General features: G+C 49.5%; 2 protein-coding genes across 2 annotated transcripts; both read left to right on the top strand.

The window, feature by feature from the left end:
• The first annotated feature begins 764 nt into the window (after positions 1-764).
• CDKL2 (cyclin dependent kinase like 2) lies at positions 765-9,184 on the top strand. The gene is made up of 13 exons (XM_058803480.1): positions 765-1,030; positions 2,917-3,111; positions 3,378-3,556; positions 3,681-3,793; positions 3,950-4,089; positions 4,359-4,447; positions 4,964-5,090; positions 5,718-5,989; positions 6,163-6,253; positions 7,072-7,156; positions 7,272-7,378; positions 7,684-7,776; positions 8,244-9,184. Exons 1-12 carry the CDS (start codon positions 863-865, stop codon positions 7,741-7,743), a joined length of 1,626 nt encoding a protein of 541 aa, XP_058659463.1. The 5' UTR covers positions 765-862; the 3' UTR covers positions 7,744-7,776; positions 8,244-9,184.
• A 203-nt stretch (positions 9,185-9,387) lies between these two features.
• RCHY1 (ring finger and CHY zinc finger domain containing 1) lies at positions 9,388-14,102 on the top strand. The gene is made up of 10 exons (XM_058804314.1): positions 9,388-9,640; positions 10,014-10,276; positions 10,378-10,497; positions 11,143-11,258; positions 11,323-11,401; positions 11,657-11,701; positions 11,807-11,865; positions 12,195-12,221; positions 12,522-12,642; positions 12,857-14,102. Exons 1-10 carry the CDS (start codon positions 9,388-9,390, stop codon positions 12,983-12,985), a joined length of 1,212 nt encoding a protein of 403 aa, XP_058660297.1. The 3' UTR covers positions 12,986-14,102.
• The last annotated feature ends 2,320 nt before the right edge of the window (positions 14,103-16,422 follow it).

Raw genomic sequence — 16,422 nt, forward strand, 5'->3', positions numbered from 1 at the left:
GTGCTGTTAGGATTCAGAGGAGGAAGTTGACGATGACCAGACAGAATCCTGTATTTGAATGGAATTTATGCATCATGGAACACCTTTCTTTCCGCAGTGCCCTTAGTTGTGACCTAGAGGCCACCAAACTGAGGCGGGAATCTTGGGAATATTCTCATGGAATACCTTCGTTTCTGCAGTTTGTTCCTGGAGCTGTTTTCCTGCCCGTGTCCTGCCGTGCCGCTGCTGCCCAGAACATGAGAAGTCAGTGTCAGCAGAAGGCCAGACCGTGGGTTGCTACATCCATCACAGGATGGAAGAAGGAACAAGGGGACGATGGATTAAGAATGTGTTGGCTGAAAATATTAGTAAAGCCACAGGGATGCTTCAGCTTTCCTTCCCCTCAAAGGGAGCAGGTTCATGCACGGTGTTACATTGCAAATAGCACGTGGAGACAAGTTTGTAAAATGAAGTAAAACCAAATTATTCACCACTGATCTTTAGCAACATCCACAGCCTCCCATCTGCACATGGAGCCCTCATTGCATGGATTCAGGCTGGCTTTTTAACACTCAGCCCACCGCACAAGAGATGAGGTTGCTTAGTACGCTTGTTGAAGCCCTACCGGGCTTTAAAAGCAACCTTTATAACATTTTACCCTTAAAACATTTTATGAGGCCTTTTCAAGAGCCGAGCGAGCTTCCGGCCGCCTTTCGCGACAGGCGGGGCGCGGCCGCGCTTTACGGCGGGCCGTTGCCGCGGTAACGCGGCCGCTTTGGGTGGGAGCCGGCGGCGGCCGCGGTGCCGCCATCCCGGTGCTGTCCCCGCGTCCCGGCCCGGCCCTGCCGCAGGGCCCGGGCCCTCCCGCCCTGCCGCCACCGCCATGGACAAGTACCAGGTGCTGGGGCTGGTGGGGGAAGGCAGCTACGGGATGGTGACCAAGTGCAGGAACAGGGAGAGCGGGCAGATCGTGGCCGTCAAGAAGTTCCTGGAGAGCGACGACGACGCGGCGGTGCGGAAAATCGCCCTGAGGGAAATCAAACTGCTCAAGGTGAGGCCGGCGGCACCGCCTTTTTTCTAACGATTTCGTGCTTAAATTGCAAAGCAATTTGTGTGTTCAGTCTCCTTCGGCTTCCCCTCACAGCATTCACCAGGTGTCACCGACACATCCCAGGCCGAGCGAGACTCGCCTGGGCCCTGCCGGGATCTCCAGGCGCTGGATTTAACGGAACCCTCCGTGCTGTGGCCTGGCGGAGCCGCGGCTCCCTTGGCCTGAGCGCCGGGCTGGATGCACCTGGCGGATCTTGGGATGTTCTGGCGTTGCCAGGGGATGGTGCGGTCTCTGTTGCCTCCTGGTGGTGGCTGTCCCCCTGTCCCAAATGCCTGGCCTTTCCTGCTGGGGATTTGCTGGAAATAGAAGGAACGCTGACCTTTTAAAGCGCGGGAGTGTGACCCTAAACGGGCTGGGGGCTGCCGGGGTCACCTGAGACAGTAAAACACTTCTAGGAAAGTTTTCCTTTATTTTTTTTCTATCCATGGCACCTTCCTGGCAGGAAGGACTCCTGTGGGATTCCCTGAACCATGTGTGCACTGTGTCCTTTGTTGTTGGAGTGTGGGATTTGCCTGGTGTTACTATTGTGGGAAAGGACGAGGGGGAGTGGATTCAGACTGAAAGAGAGCAGCTTTTGACTGGATATCAGAAAAAAATGATTCCTTGTCAGAGTGGTGAGGCACTGCCATGGGCTGTCCTGAGGAGCATCCCTTGTCCCATAGGAATGTTTGTCCCGTGTACAGTGCTTGTCCCTCTGCATGGGCACATTGGGAGTTTGGAACACTGGGACCCAGATAATCTGTTTGGTGAAAAAAAAAGAAGGAAAACCTTATTTCCAGGCTGCTCCAGAGGTGGGAATACTGGCAAACCTGGGTCCTGTCCTTTTGTCTGCCACAAGTATCTCTTCTTAAATCTGCCAGCTTATGGTTCCTGTGCACTGAAGAGGGGAAAAAAGTGGTGTTTGCCTTTACTACAAGAGTTACAGAATTGGAGTTCATAGAAATGCATGCAGCTCCAAGCATTATCCCTTCAAACCCTTCTGAAGTGGATCTCTGTGAGCCTGGATTGTCCCTGCTCTGAGCAGCACCCAGGTGTTCTGGGAATTAACTGCTTTTCCTATGTGAAAACCTTTGCAAGGAGAATGTTTGCATATGCAGCTCAGGAAGGGTGGCCTCTCACAGGGGAAATAAATACCTGGAGGTTTATTCTCTTTGTAGTTCCTTTCCTTCTTCCCTGTCTATCTTTGGTTTTAATTTTTTCTCCCCCTCGAGTTTGGGCAGAAATTTAATTGTGTCTGAAAACAGCAAAAACCTCTTCAGGTCTCTTGTGTGGGGAACAAATCATTCTTGGAAAAAGAGCTTTTTCTCATATTGAATACCCTTTAAAAATTCTTCTCTTGTCAGACCTTCTAAGAAATCTGGGCAGGCACAGGTGCAGGCTGGCTGGCACTGCCTCTGCCCCAGCAGAGTTTCCCCTGCAATTCCCTGTGCTCTGCAGTCCTTTTGCATCTTCCTGGGTCCCACTCCTGGGCTCTGCTGCTGCCTCCAGGCAGCCTCTGGGGATGTTTCCCTGCCAGGTTCCAGCTAATAAATAACTGTGCTCTGTAGCATGGCCTTTTGTGTTGGTGCGTGATAAATAAATGTGTAACAAATGGGAGGTGGAGCCTTGTCTGCTGGGGACACAAAATAAACAAAAGTATACATGACAAAATAATTGGAAAACACAGCTGCTTTTTCTTCCTCTTTTTATTCAAGGTGCATTTTTTGGTACTGTCCCAGCAGGGCTGCAGTTAAAAAAGTTAACAGCAAAAATTTTTTTTTAAACATTTCCCTTTATAACTTTTAGTAAGTGTTTTCCCTCACTAAACATTCCCTGTTTCTTGACAGCAACTGAGGCACGAGAACCTGGTGAACCTGTTGGATGTGTGTAAGAGGAAGAAGAGGTGGTACCTGGTGTTTGAGTTTGTGGATCACACGATGCTCAATGACCTTGAGGACTCTCCCAATGGACTGGACTTCGAGAGGGTTCGGAAATACTTGTTTCAGATTATGAGAGCAATTGCCTTTTGTCACAGCCATAATGTAAGTATCTGCAAGAAATCAGCTCTGCAGCTACAATCAATAGATACATATTAGAATAGAAGTGTGTATTTTTGTATTTGTACGTCTTTGAACTTAGAGAAATAGAAAGGAAAAAGAGATACATAAAATAAATGTGTCTGAAATTAGTGGTTCTGTGTTTGCCTGTAATTTTCTACTTGCATATGAGAAAGCTGTGCTTCTTGCTGAGCCAATCAGTTTGCTATGTACACACAGAGAGTTTGCCTGAGTTCATTCTCTCTGTGCAGATAATCCATCGGGATATTAAGCCAGAGAACATCCTGGTTTCCCAGTCAGGAGTAGTGAAACTCTGCGACTTCGGGTTTGCCCGGCCCTTGGCCACTTCTGGGGAAGCTTACACGGACTACGTGGCCACCCGCTGGTACAGAGCCCCGGAGCTGCTGGTGGGGGACAGCAAATACGGCAGGTGAGCCTGGCCTGCCAGCTTGGCAAGGGCTCTGGGGAGCGTGCAGGGGCTGCTCCATCCCTGCCTCAGCCTTTGGAGCCATGGAGCTGTGCTGAGCTGGGCTGCTGGTGGTTTTTCTCCCCAGGCCTGTGGACGTGTGGGCTGTTGGCGCCCTGATAACAGAAATGCTTACAGGAGAGCCCCTTTTCCCTGGAGACTCAGACATTGACCAGCTCTACCATATCACCAAGTGCCTGGGTAAGAAGAGCCCCTGGGGCTTGCTCAGGAGTGAAGGGCTCAGATTTGTTTTGATGGGTGGAAAGATAACAAGCCAGACTGTAGCCCTTACTAGCATTTCAGCCTCTCACATGTTTCACTGTCCTGTATTTTCCACCTTTGTTTGCCTGATTCTAGGTAACTTAATTCCAAGACAACAGGAGTTATTCTATAAAAACCCCCTCTTTGCCGGCCTGAAGTTGCCTGAGGTGAAGGAGCTCGAATCCCTGGAGAAACGCTATCCCAAGCTCCCTGCTGAAGCGCTGGAATTAGCCCAGGTAATTAACTGTTTCCTGTGAGTGTTCCTCTGTTTCCCTGCCCTCCACCTCACAACTGAGCACAGGGATGTTGAAGTGCCCTTCTCTCAGCTCTCCAGGTAGTGAGCAGCTTGGGTTGGCAGCTTGGTGGGGGATCCCAGAGCTCCAGTCCAGGGTGATGGGGACACCCAGCTCTGCAGGGCCAAAGGGGTCACTGCAGGGGTCTTTTCCTCATGCCAAAGCCTTTGTTTAATTCCTGCTGTGTTTTTGTCCTCCTGCTGGTTTGACAGGAGTGCTTGCAGATTGACCCAGACAAGAGACCGTCCTGCGCCCAGCTCCTGCAGGGCGATTTCTTCAACAAGGACGGCTTTGCTGAGAGGTAAGAGCTCCTTTCCTGCTCACTGCAGGCTCAGGTTAGAAAGAAGTGAAGCAGTTGTGCTTGGAGACTGCACACTGCTGGGTTTGCAGAGCTCACAGCTGCTGAATGCCTCCGTTTGTTTTGGCTTGACCTTTCTGAAAATAGAGTTGGAAGGGAACACATTGCAGTGGCACATTTACCTTGTTGTGACATTAATTCATCAGTGTCACCCCACATTGGGTAGTACAGTCTTACACTGTGTTCACTCACTGCATCTGCACCAAACTGGTGCAGATTTATTTTTTATTGCTGTATTGCTGTATTTTATTGCTTTATTGCTGTATTGTGAAAAAATGTGTGCAGAAGATTTTATTTAATGTATACATTAAATTTGTCTTCTCATTAGTTAAAAGGCACAGTTTGTTTGACTGTTTAAAAGTCTATAGGAGCCTGGGCTTAACAACTGATGATGCTATTAAGATAAACAGAAGCCCTTTTATTATTTGTTTCTTTCTTTTCTCATTATATGGAATGTAGATTTACTCAGGAGCTTAAACAAATAATCCAGAAAGATACCAGAGACCATCAATTTCAAAAAAAATCTAAAGTCAATAAAAGGGACAAAGATGATGTTTCAGAAGAAAGAAAAATCATCAGTGTCCAGGTTGGTCCATCTGTGTTTTCCAAACCTGTATTGTTTTGGGGTTTTTCTCATGTTTTGTATCATTATTTTTAAAATAGGTGCAGCAGTTTGAATTCCTAGGAAATAGCTTGGGAGTGTGCAGGGGGCTCTTGGGCCAGTCCCTTTCAGGTGAACCATACAGACCTGTGGTGCAGTTCCTGGCGATACAGAGCTGGAGGGGAATCACTTGGGAAGCATAAGTCATGCTTTATGCTGCTGTTAACCTGATTTAAAGCCCTGTCATCAAAAATAAAAATTTTCCTTTCAACTGGATACCAAGGGTGCTTCAGAGTGACTTTGAGGTGACATTGAGATGAGTTTTTATTTAATTTCTTCAGAAGAGACACAGGATACAGCTGGTTTTCCTCTATCATTTCTGATTCCAGTCTCAAGTGACTTATTTACAGAGAGTGCTGGAACCCTGACAAATTTTCTCCTGTTTGATGGAAAGTAGAGATATTCTACCAAAACCAATTCCATCTCCATTAGATTCTTGCAGAATCATGCACGTGTAGGCTTCTGACATGTTTTTTTTTGCTGCATGCACTGCTGTAAACTGCTTTTTTAACCATGACTGTAAGGAAAGATGATGTTTATCTTCCCAAACAGGATTTCAGCATAGGCCCAAGGAGCAAAGATGGGAAGCTGATAAAGACCAAGCCCTCTAAAGCTGATGCAGAGAAAGCAGATCGATCCTCAAAGCTGAGCTTCCTCTATGACAACACAATCCACCCATTGAAATTGAGCCCTCAGACCAACCTGAAAGATTCCAGCAGCAACTTGGACTATGCTAAGAACCTGGGCACATTTATCCCTCCCATCAACCAGAACTTTTCTCCTACATTTGGGATGGGGTCTGGGCCTGGGAGCCTTAATTACAGGTAAGGGAGCAGAGCTAGGGGAGCTCCTATCCATCATTCCTGGGATGCCCTGGGAGGGGCAGGGTGACAGTGTGGGAGCACCAGATGTGGGGTTTGGGACACCTTGCATTTGGTGATTTATATTGGCTGTGTCAGCCCAGCTCATACCAGCTGTGGGGCATTTCTGATTACAGACTTGATGAAAAGAGTAAAAAATACTTGAACCCCTTGCTAAAGGCACGGAAGCCTTCTCCAGTGGGGCGTTGCAATGTCAGCCTGACACCGGTGAGTCGTCTGTCTGTCTGTCTTCCTTGGCCAAGCAAAAATTAATTCAATCGTGTGTTGTATTCTCAAGAACTCCATCTGGTCCATCTTTCACCATAACTCCCACTAAAAATACTAGAAATACTAGAATACTAGAAATACTACTTGTTTTGTTACCCCTTTTTCCCTGCAGATTTTGCATTCAGTATCCCTCGCTAACAGTTCTTAGATAAAATATATTTTATGTCAGAAAGAAATTTTTAATGAGGGGAGCAGTCCAGTACAGGATATCTGTGAGATTTGGAATATATCTATGGCCTCCTGCCTGGCCAGGAGTGATAGACCATGTGTGCTGTGCTGCTGAAGCAGAACCGAGGGTTTGGATTTAATGTGGCCAGGGCTTTACTTAGTCATGTCATAACTGCATTAAAAATTGATAAGGAAAACAAGTGAAATGGAAAGTTTTCCTCTTCTCTCACTACCTAGGCATGATGATTACTGTGCCAGCCAAGAACACTTGCGTTTTTCCAGATAACTAATCCCAGCCATTCTCCAAGGGCTGTATTTTATCTCTCCAAAAGCAGCCTCACTTAGATGATTGTTTTTATTTTGCTGTAGCTTTTCCATTGCTTGTGTATAAAAAGCACTTGAGCAGGTTGAATTCCTTCACACACATCAGATTCTTTTGTCTCACTCTTGGACAAATTCCAACTGCATCAGAGCATTGCTGTGCCACTGCTTTTTTTAAGCTTGAAAATAGCTTTATTTTTGTCTATATTTTCATGAGCTGCTCCATATGCCCTTGACTATAGGTTACTAACAAAAAACCTATCCTTCAGGCAAGTAAGAAGAAATGGGAATTCCTCAAGACAAATGTGCGTTTGCCAGAACTAAATCATCTCCCTGAGCTGAGGGGAGCGGAAGGTAGGAACTTTGAGCTCCTCTAAATAGAACCTGGGTACCCAACAAGTGTCACGAAGCTGTGTGTCAGCCTTCACTCCCTAAACATGGCTCTAAGCACCTTAGTTGTGTTTTGCAGCTCAGCATCCCAGATTTCTGAAGAAGGAAAACAGAATGTTTGCAGAGTCCCGAGTCCCCTCCCTCGCTGCTATCGACCTTCATAACTCAAGTCTGCCTTCACAGCAGGTAGCAAGGCAATAAAGTGGTTTGTGCTGCTCTGTATTTGTTTGGTTTGCTTTGGTTTTTGGGGACTTTCTCAACAGCATGGCCCACAGAATTCCAGTTTGACTCCTAAAGGAGCAGAATTTGCCTCGGGGTTGTTAAGTCATCCACTGTGGGAGCATTTTTGAAGCCTGATTTGACCAAAGAACAGATTTGTTTTGAATTAGGTGTTGGCATTGCATGTGTCTTTAGAAGGCTGTTTCTGATTGTCTTCTCTGTTGATGCTACACTTGGAAATTGATCCTGTCTCTTTCTTTCCCAATTTACAGCTGTCAGGGACCTTGATGCCGGATGCATCAGAAGCCACCTTCCCCAGGGTCGAGCACTAGCCCTGGGGAGATGGTCACACCTGCCTGTAAAAGGTGGGCTTGCATTTCTGCCGTGTAGCCTGCTGGGGGCTTCCAAATGCATGGTTTCATGAACAGTCACCTAGGGATGGGAACTGCAATAGGAAAATTATTTTACACTTCACATTCTTGATCAGGACATGCAGCTATGACAGACTTCTTACAGTACACAGCTCACTGTGCACAGTAAATAATTTTCCTGAGGTGCTGAGCATTGGGGCTGGAAAAGAAGCAGCTCACGGAATTGGGGGGCTGAGCAAGCTGGTAGAACAGCAAAAAAAGGGGAAGCTGGCTGCCTGCATGTGGGGAGGGGAAAAAACAACTCGAGTTTTCTGATCTGTGAAGCACAGAGGTGTAAATGCATAGCTTCAGCAAGGTAAGGATGTGTAACAAAGCAAAATAAAGGAAGCCTTTCACCAGGGAGCACCTTTGTGTTTTGTTAGTCTGTCCAGAGTTATTCTCCTTTTCTCCTCTTGATGCAGGTGACTGAACAGTGGGAACAATCCATCTGAGTTTGCAGGGGCTAAAGCTGCCAGGTGTCTGCAGGGGAGAGGAGGATCCCTTACTCCTGTTGGTGCAGCAGACTGCACGGAAGTGGCTTGGGTCCAGGCCAAGGATGGAGCTTGCATTGCCTTTGCTGCTGGATTTCTTGCATGCAAACAGCCCCTGGAATGTTGACTTTCTGGCTTAGGGCCAAGTCTTGTCTGAGAAGAGCAGTGGTCATTGGTGTGTGACAAGGGCAGGAGCTGCTTTGGAGGACTCTGAAGGAAGCTGGGCTTTCACTTGTCCAGCTGCTGCCTGCCTGAGAGGTTTGTTTTTCAGTGAATCCTGACGAAAGCAGCTGTCAAAATTCTCATGTATCAGTGGGCTGCCTGATCTGGATCGAAAAGCACCTTTGCCTTGACAGTGAAGAAAACATCTTTGCAAGAAATACAATATCTAAATGTGCAAATCTGCAGCTGTTCCTCTGAAACCCTCGCTAATGCACTTGTCACTTTGGTTTAGGTTTTCTCTTCACATTTTTGACCCCACATCTGGGCAGTTGTCTTTGGGGTGTTTGCCCTGGCTATGTTGTCTGGCTAGTGTTGATAGTGAAGGAAGGAATATCCCTGTGGAATACTGAGCTGTGATGCAGGCGGCACGTGGAATGTCTCAGTAACTCATTGTTCCTTTAGATCCTCTAGGAGAATGGGACAGTAAAACTTGACTGTTTGGAAACAGTTTTTGCTTACTTGGCCTTAGTTTGTCTGTGGTCAGTTTTGGGCTGTCCCTGTCTTGCTCAAAACTTTTTTCCATCAGCTGTCACAACCCACATGGTGTCATTAACTTTGGAACTTATTTTTCCACAAAATACAGCCTTTCCCATCCATGGATCATGAGAGAATATGGTCTGAGTTCATTGTATTTAGGGATTTGTCTCTATGCTGTCTCTTGACATGTACATTTCATTTGTAAATAAAAAGATCTTCCAATTCTGGGCTTGACTGTCCCCACAGTGGATGCTCCACTTGGCCACAGTAGTCAGTCAGGTAGCCATGGGGAGAAGGTTTGGGGAGGAAAGAGTGGAGGTTTTTGGGGGAAAGCTGGGTTTTTGGAGGAGAGAAAGGTTTAAGGGGAAGGTTTTACATGGGGAAGAGTGTGGCCAGCAGGTCCAGGGAGGTGATCCTCTGCTTGGTCCCAGTGAGGCCACATCTGGAGTGCTGTGATCAGTTCTGGGCTCTACAGGTCAGGAAGGACAAGGAGCTACCAGAGAGGGTCCAGCAGAGACCAAAGATGATGGAGGAGTCTGGATCATGTCTCTCAGGAGGGGAGACTCTGGGAGCTGGGCCTGCTCAGTCCAGAGAAGAGAAGACAGCAGGAATCTCATCAATCCATACAAGTATCTCCAAGATGGGTGTCAAGAGGATGGTGCCAGATTTCTGGTGTGCCCAGCAACAGGACAAGGAGCAGTGGCCAGAAACTGAAACACAAGGAGCTCTACCTCAACATGAAGAGCTCACAGAATCTACTCAGTTGGATGGAACCCGCAGGGATCACTGAGCTCAAGGAGTGTTCGGACAAAGCTCTCGGGCAGCTTGGTGGGATTGGCGGGGTTCAGGGTCAGGAGTGGGACTCGATAATCCTGACGGGTCCCTTCCTAGTTGGAATATTCTATGATTCTGTGATTGGTCGTGGAGTTCTCTCTGGTGACATTCCCAGCCCGCCTGGACGCGGTCCTGTATCACCTACTCTGCGTGAGCCCGCCTCGGCAGGGAGCTCGGACGGGACATCTCCAGAGTTCCCCTCCCACTCGAACCAGGGTTCAGCGAGAAGGGGAACACGAGGCTTCCAGCCAGGGAGCGGGGGGAGCCATTCTGAAACCTCCAAATCCTCCGGAACTGGCTGTGAGGAAGCGGAAGAGGTGGAGCGGGACCGGGCAGCCTTGGCGGCCATGGCCACGGCGGGGGGATCGGAGGGAGGCGAGCAGGGACGCGAGCAGGGATGCGAGCACTACCGGCGGGGCTGCCGGCTGCGGGTGGGTGAGCGGGGGCCGTGCCGTGCCGTGCCGTGCCGTGCCGTGCCGTGCCGTGCCGTTCCAGGGTGGTGGCCGCTCCATGCCGTCTCCTTCGTTGGCAGGCCCCGTGCTGCGGGAAGCTGTACCCGTGCCGGCTGTGCCACGACGCAGCCGAGGAGCACCAGCTGGATCGGTTCCAGGTGTCCGAGGTGCAGTGCAGCAGCTGCCGGCTCCTGCAGAAGGTGCGTTCGGGAGGTTATGGCCTTCTGTTGTGTCAAGGGAGGTTTAGGATGGATGGCAAGGAAAATTCTTGACCCAGAGGCACTGGAACAGGCTCCCGGGGGAAGGGGTCACGGCCCCAATACTGGCACAGGTCAGGAGGCATGTGGGCATTGCAGTCAGGCGCCTGGTGGGATGCTCGGAGCACTCCTGTGCGGGGCTGAGTGTTGGACATTGTGAACCTTGTGGATCCCTTTCCAGCTCAGGATGTCCTGTGATTACAGAGCATATGGCACAGGACTGTGTCCAGGCGGTTCTGGAATATCTCCAGTGAGGGAGACTCCACAGTCTCTCTGTTCCAGGCCACAGGAAGGAAGCTCTTCCTCCTGTGCAGGTGGAGCTGCCTGTGCATCACCTTCTGCCCATTGCCTCTCGGCCTGTTTCTGGGCAGCACGGAACAGAGGCTGATTACATCCTCTTGGCACCTTCCACATCCCTGCAGACATGGCTTCGATCTTCTCAGCCATCCCTTATCAGGGCCCAGCTCCCTCAGCCTGTCCTCTCCACTCTGTTGATCACTTCTTAGCTCCCAGCCTTGCTCCAAGAGCTCCACACCCCTTTGGAGCCTGGAAGCAGGCACAGCACTCAGGACATTTGTGTCCCCTCAGGCCCAGCAGCGCTGTGAGGGCTGTGGCAGCCTCTTTGGGGAGTACTACTGTGACATCTGCCACCTGTTTGACCGTGACAAGAAGCAGTACCACTGCCAGGAGTGTGGCATCTGCAGGTGCGTGTGGGCAGTGGGCCCGGCTCCGCGGGCACCGGCCCTGCCCTGACTCCTCTCTCCACAGGATTGGCCCCAAGGAGGATTTCTTCCACTGCTCCAAGTGTAATTTGTGCCTGAGCCTGAGTCTCCAAGGAAAGCACAAGGTGAGGATGCAACACTGACCTCCATATCTTAAAAAGGAGTGCCTTGAACATGAAGCTGAATGTGCCTGAGCCCCATCTGAGGCCACAGGAGCAGGGAGAGCAGTGGGTTCTCCTTCTCTAAATTCACCTAACAGCAACACAGGTGCCACTAATTGAAGACATAAGAAATTTTACCTATTGGAGTTTTACAGTATAGAAAAACACAGAAAACTACACAGCAGAATAATGTTTTCTTCTTTTTTTCCATTTGCAAAGTGTATTGAAAATGTCTCCAGGCAGGACTGTCCAATATGTTTGGAGGTGAGCAGCCTCTTTTCATCTCCTGGATAACTGTGTGTGGCCCCTGTTTCTGACTGTGTGTGAATTGATTTTCTTCTCTTTTGTCTTATATTTGCCTCCAAACAGGATATTCACACATCTCGTGTTGGAGCCCATGTTCTGCCATGTGGTCACCTTCTTCACAGGTAAAGCAGACACCTGAGCAAGGGAAACACCTGCTGCATTGTGTTGAGTGTTTATTCAGCAGCGTTCAGTCTGTACCAGCTGCTTACAGCTGCTTTCTGAGGCACCTGCATTGTGGGGACAGTCTGTTTCTCCAGGAGGTATTTTCTTTAGGGGGGTTGTCTTCCTTCTCAGTCAGGTTTAACAGTGTGAAGCTCTCCTGTTACTTGGCCTAGGGATGTTTTTAATTTCTGCCATGGGGATACCTGTGTGGTTGATTCCCTTTGTGCAGCACAGGTGTGTTCCCTGTCAGTAACTCAGTTTTTCTGACTGACCTGTGTTTCATTTTCAGAACATGTTACGATGAAATGCTGAAGGAGTAAGTATTTCCAAACATCTTTCCTCTCAATATTACCCTAGTCCAAACATATTTCTTCAAGAGGTAAAAATCCTAAGTTGGTGCCAATTCTGCACCATCTGACTTAAAGACAGCTCCTAAAGGGATGAAGGGCTAACTTAAAGGGATAAAGTGCATATAATTTCCAATTCTGTTTGCCAGAACTTGCTGCTTCGTGCTGTTTGTTTGCCTGATACAATGTGTAACTTGTCCCTACCAATGGCCTTGTTTCATGGCCTCATTTCACCTTCTAATTGAGACGTGTCCCCCTCTTTCTGCCAGAGGCTACAGGTGTCCCTTGTGCATGCACTCGGCCTTGGACATGACCAGGTACTGGCGCCAGCTGGACAACGAGGTGGCACAGACTCCCATGCCCACCGAGTACCAGAACATGATGGTGGAGGTAAGAGGGCGCCCTTGCCTGGCTTCCCTAGAGCTGTGCCTCGGACTTCCTGGCAGCAGAGGGCACTAGGGACGCGTGCTGCATCGGGCTTCAGCCCAAGGGGTGGGGAATGCTGAGGAGCAGTCACGTGTAGGCGTAGGATGTTGTCATTGCTGTTTATATACACCCACCGCTGGTGCTGCAGCCTCTCCTTCCCTCCCGTGTGTGCCTGCAGATCCTTTGCAACGACTGCAACGCCCGCTCCACAGTGCAGTTCCACCTGCTGGGCATGAAGTGCCAGAGCTGTGAGTCCTACAACACGGCCCAGGACGGGCGGTGCCGGCTGTCCTTGGAGGAGCAGTGACCAGGGCAGGCTCGGCCGGGCCCCGGCAGAGACTGGTTTGGGAACAAAGCAACTCTTGTGTCAGTAAAAATTCCAGTTTTCCCAGTTCAAGGAGTCCTGTGCTGCGTTGGGGAGCAGGCAGGTGAGAGGAACAGCACGAGGAGATGTGGCGAGCGGCCGGCGCAGTGGCAGGAGGAGTTTGGAGGCAGCTGAAGGGGAAGGGAGGTGGAGAGGCAGCTCTGGGGGAAAATGGGTCGCTTTGAGAGGCCTTTGAAGCTAGTGCCAGCATCCACAGGGCAGTGTGTGGGGATGTTGTGTTCCCTGGGGATGACGTGTGTGCCTCCTGGGAATGATGGACAGCGGGCAGCAGTGGCATCCTCAGCTCCCTTCGAGCACTGTCACCTGTGTGTACAGAATTCCCTTGAAACAAGGGAATTGCCCTGCCTGCTGGGATGAGCAGCTGGAAGATCCAGGTGCAAAGCCCCCCGTTTCCCCCTGGACACCCATCCTGACTCGCTGCTGTCTCTCTGCTCAGATTCCTTTGCCAGCTGCAGTCACTTTTTCCCTGTTTCTTCCTTGTTTTGCGCTGTTCACTGGCAAAGGCTGAGGTGGTGTGGGGTTTAAGACTCATACATAGCTGGATTTTGCTGGTTAGGTACCTAAAGTGAAACACATCCTCCACATCAGGCTGAGCCTGGGATGTTCACTGAAATAAAGCAGCCCAGGGTCCAGTTTTCTGTGGTTTTTTGGTGTTTGTTCATGGTCAAACTTCACTGGGGGGAGAACCACTGCCTTTTGAAAGAAATAAAAACCCCAATTCCACCCTCTTTCATGTAACAATCTGCCTGAGGTGTTTTGCAGTCCTAAATATTGCAGGAAGTCCTCTGTGAATTTCACATGCAGATACTTCACAGTAATAAGATGTAAAAAAAGGGTTGGTTCCTCTTCAGGTTATAATTACTCATTTTTAACTTGTTCTGTTGTAAAATGAACTTTTCTTAATCCAGCAGTGCCCGTTTTCTGTAGGGAATATTTAGGATTTGGATGGTAGCTATTGTAGCTTGCCTTGACTGGGGTATCTTTTTCTGGAGCACTTTTCTCACTGCTATAAATAAATGTAAAAAAGGTCTCTATTAAAATAAACAAACTACACTGAGCGTGATGTGCTCTTCTTTCACACACGTACTCCCTGGAAATTCCCAGCTGAGTTTAAACCATGATTCAGTGCTGAAAAATGGTTGGATGTGGGGAGGTGTGAGGCCCGAGCCACTGTCAGGAAAATCAGTGCTTTATTTTTTACAAGCTCCTGTGTTTTCATATTTTTGTTCTGTGGTACAAGCAAGACTCCCTGCTGCTTTGGTTGGCACCTGGTGACTCCAGCTCCTTCCCTGGATGGAGACCTGCTCCCAGGTAAGCCTGAAGTGCCAGTGGGGCTCCTGCCAGCCTGCAGGAGTTATTCCAGAAAACTCTGGCCAAGTAGCCTTGGAGTGTGTGGCTAATGGTAAAACCGTGCTGGTGGGGTCCACAACCAAACAGGCTTGCTGTTAAATGGGAAGCTAATTTTATTCCAGTTATTGATTGGAAATATTCTTGTTTGGGTTCCAACCACAAGAGGAGGCTGAAACAAAATTCTAAGTTGAGCTGAGCTTAGGTGTTCGGAAGGGAAATTATTCATGGTACGGGATCCGGGTGATTTTGACCTTTTGTTCCCCTGTGTTTGGTGTTTGCCTCTGGAAAAAGCACGAGGGAATGGGAATGCTGAGGGAATGCTGAACCACTGTTTGGTCTGTTTATCTTGGCACCGAGCCCTTAACTCCCTTTCCCAGGGAATAAATGGCAGGGTAGGAAAAGGAATGGCATTTTCAGGGGATAAAGGGTGTTGGGTTAGGGGGGATAGAGACAGGCAAAGAGCTGCTTTATGGGATGGGAGGTGCTCTAGGGAGCTTTGCTGCCCTGTCCATGGAGGTGCAGCTGATGGGAGCGGGAAGGATGCTGGGATCGGGGCACTGGGATGATCCAGGGATGGAACCAGCAGCTCAAGCTCCCTCACTTCCTGGCACCCGGAATCCTGCCTTGCTCACCCCTCCAGGCCAGAATCAGGAGCAGAAGGGATTATTGCTGCTTTGTGGGAAAAAAGTGGAGTTCCAGCAGGCTCAGGGGCCGCACACAAGGTCACAGAGCTATTAATAAAGGCAGGGCCTGCCAAGCTCTGCGGAACATGGAGAGGCAGCAAGTGGAACAGTGCAGGGCTGAGGGGCTCAGCTGATAGGGGTCCCCAATTTTGGGCTGGTTTGGTGCCTCTGGTGTGGTTTTGGCTTGCTCCAATAGTATTATTTGGGATGGAAGTGGGGGTGTTCTGTGTTAAACCTCTGTTCAGCCACCCCCTCCTGGGGCAGTCTTGCCCCTGCCCAGCTGCTGGGAATCCATCTGTTTTTAAATTTCCAGCTGGAAGTGAGGGAAAGGCTCCTCATGTTGTGCTGTTTATTCCTCAGAGGGGCAGCATCTGTCTCTGCAGGGCTCAGCCCAGGGGTGTGCTGGGACCTCCATGCTGGAAATGGGGCGGTTTCCTTGGATTTTCTCCTTTGTGGTCCCAGCTGGAGTTGGCTTCTGACACCTGCAACCAGGAGCTACTCACTCTGGTAACTCAGGCTTGGAAAGGTGGCTGATGCATGGGAATATTCACCAAACAAGAGCATCGTTAGGGAGGCCAGAGGGAGTCTGGAAGCTGGGATGAAGCTCCCAGCCAGTGAGGGAGAGCCAGGGCAGGCTCAGGGGATGGGATGTTCCACACCACGGAGCTATGCCAGCTATTTCTCTTTCTGTATAAATAAAATAGCTCTGAGATGAAATGGAGCCAAAGGGGGGCAGGGGGAGGGAGGGAGGCGAGGGAGATGGGAGAAGGTGGAATTGAGCCAGGCTTGTGCGAGCCTTTGGGAAAAATGGGAATTGGCTGGTTTTGCAAATGAAACAAATTGGTAGCAGGGTTAACCCTGTTAGTTTTTAAAAGAGAAGGAAAAGGGCCTTTTTTAGGGCATGTCCTAGCTGCTTTTCCCCATTTCCCCCTGCTATACTGGTGTGGGATAGAAACCCCTCAATAAGCCAGAGAGTCTGAGGTGGGAATTTGAAAGGGGTGTTTGAAGGCATTGCCTGGAACACAGGTATCCTCCCTCTGAGGGCATTACCCCCCAGAATAAAGTGCTTTTTCCACTTGCCACACGCATCTGTTATTCCCTAGGCTGCCCTGTGCCTTGGCTTGTGCTGGCAAACAGTCCTGCAGATGGAAACACATCGTCCATGTCCACATCATCCATGTCACTGGGGATGGTGTCTGGTCCCAGAGAGGTGAGGAATCTGTTTTCACCCTGGGATATCCCCAAAAATATGTACAGCTTCTTCCTTACATTGTAGGGTAAGAGAGAGTAGTTCATTTTGAGGATCCAGACACAGGGTTGAGCAGG

This window comes from Ammospiza caudacuta, chromosome 4 (assembly GCF_027887145.1).
Source record: "Ammospiza caudacuta isolate bAmmCau1 chromosome 4, bAmmCau1.pri, whole genome shotgun sequence".
NCBI classification, from domain to species: domain Eukaryota; kingdom Metazoa; phylum Chordata; class Aves; order Passeriformes; family Passerellidae; genus Ammospiza; species Ammospiza caudacuta.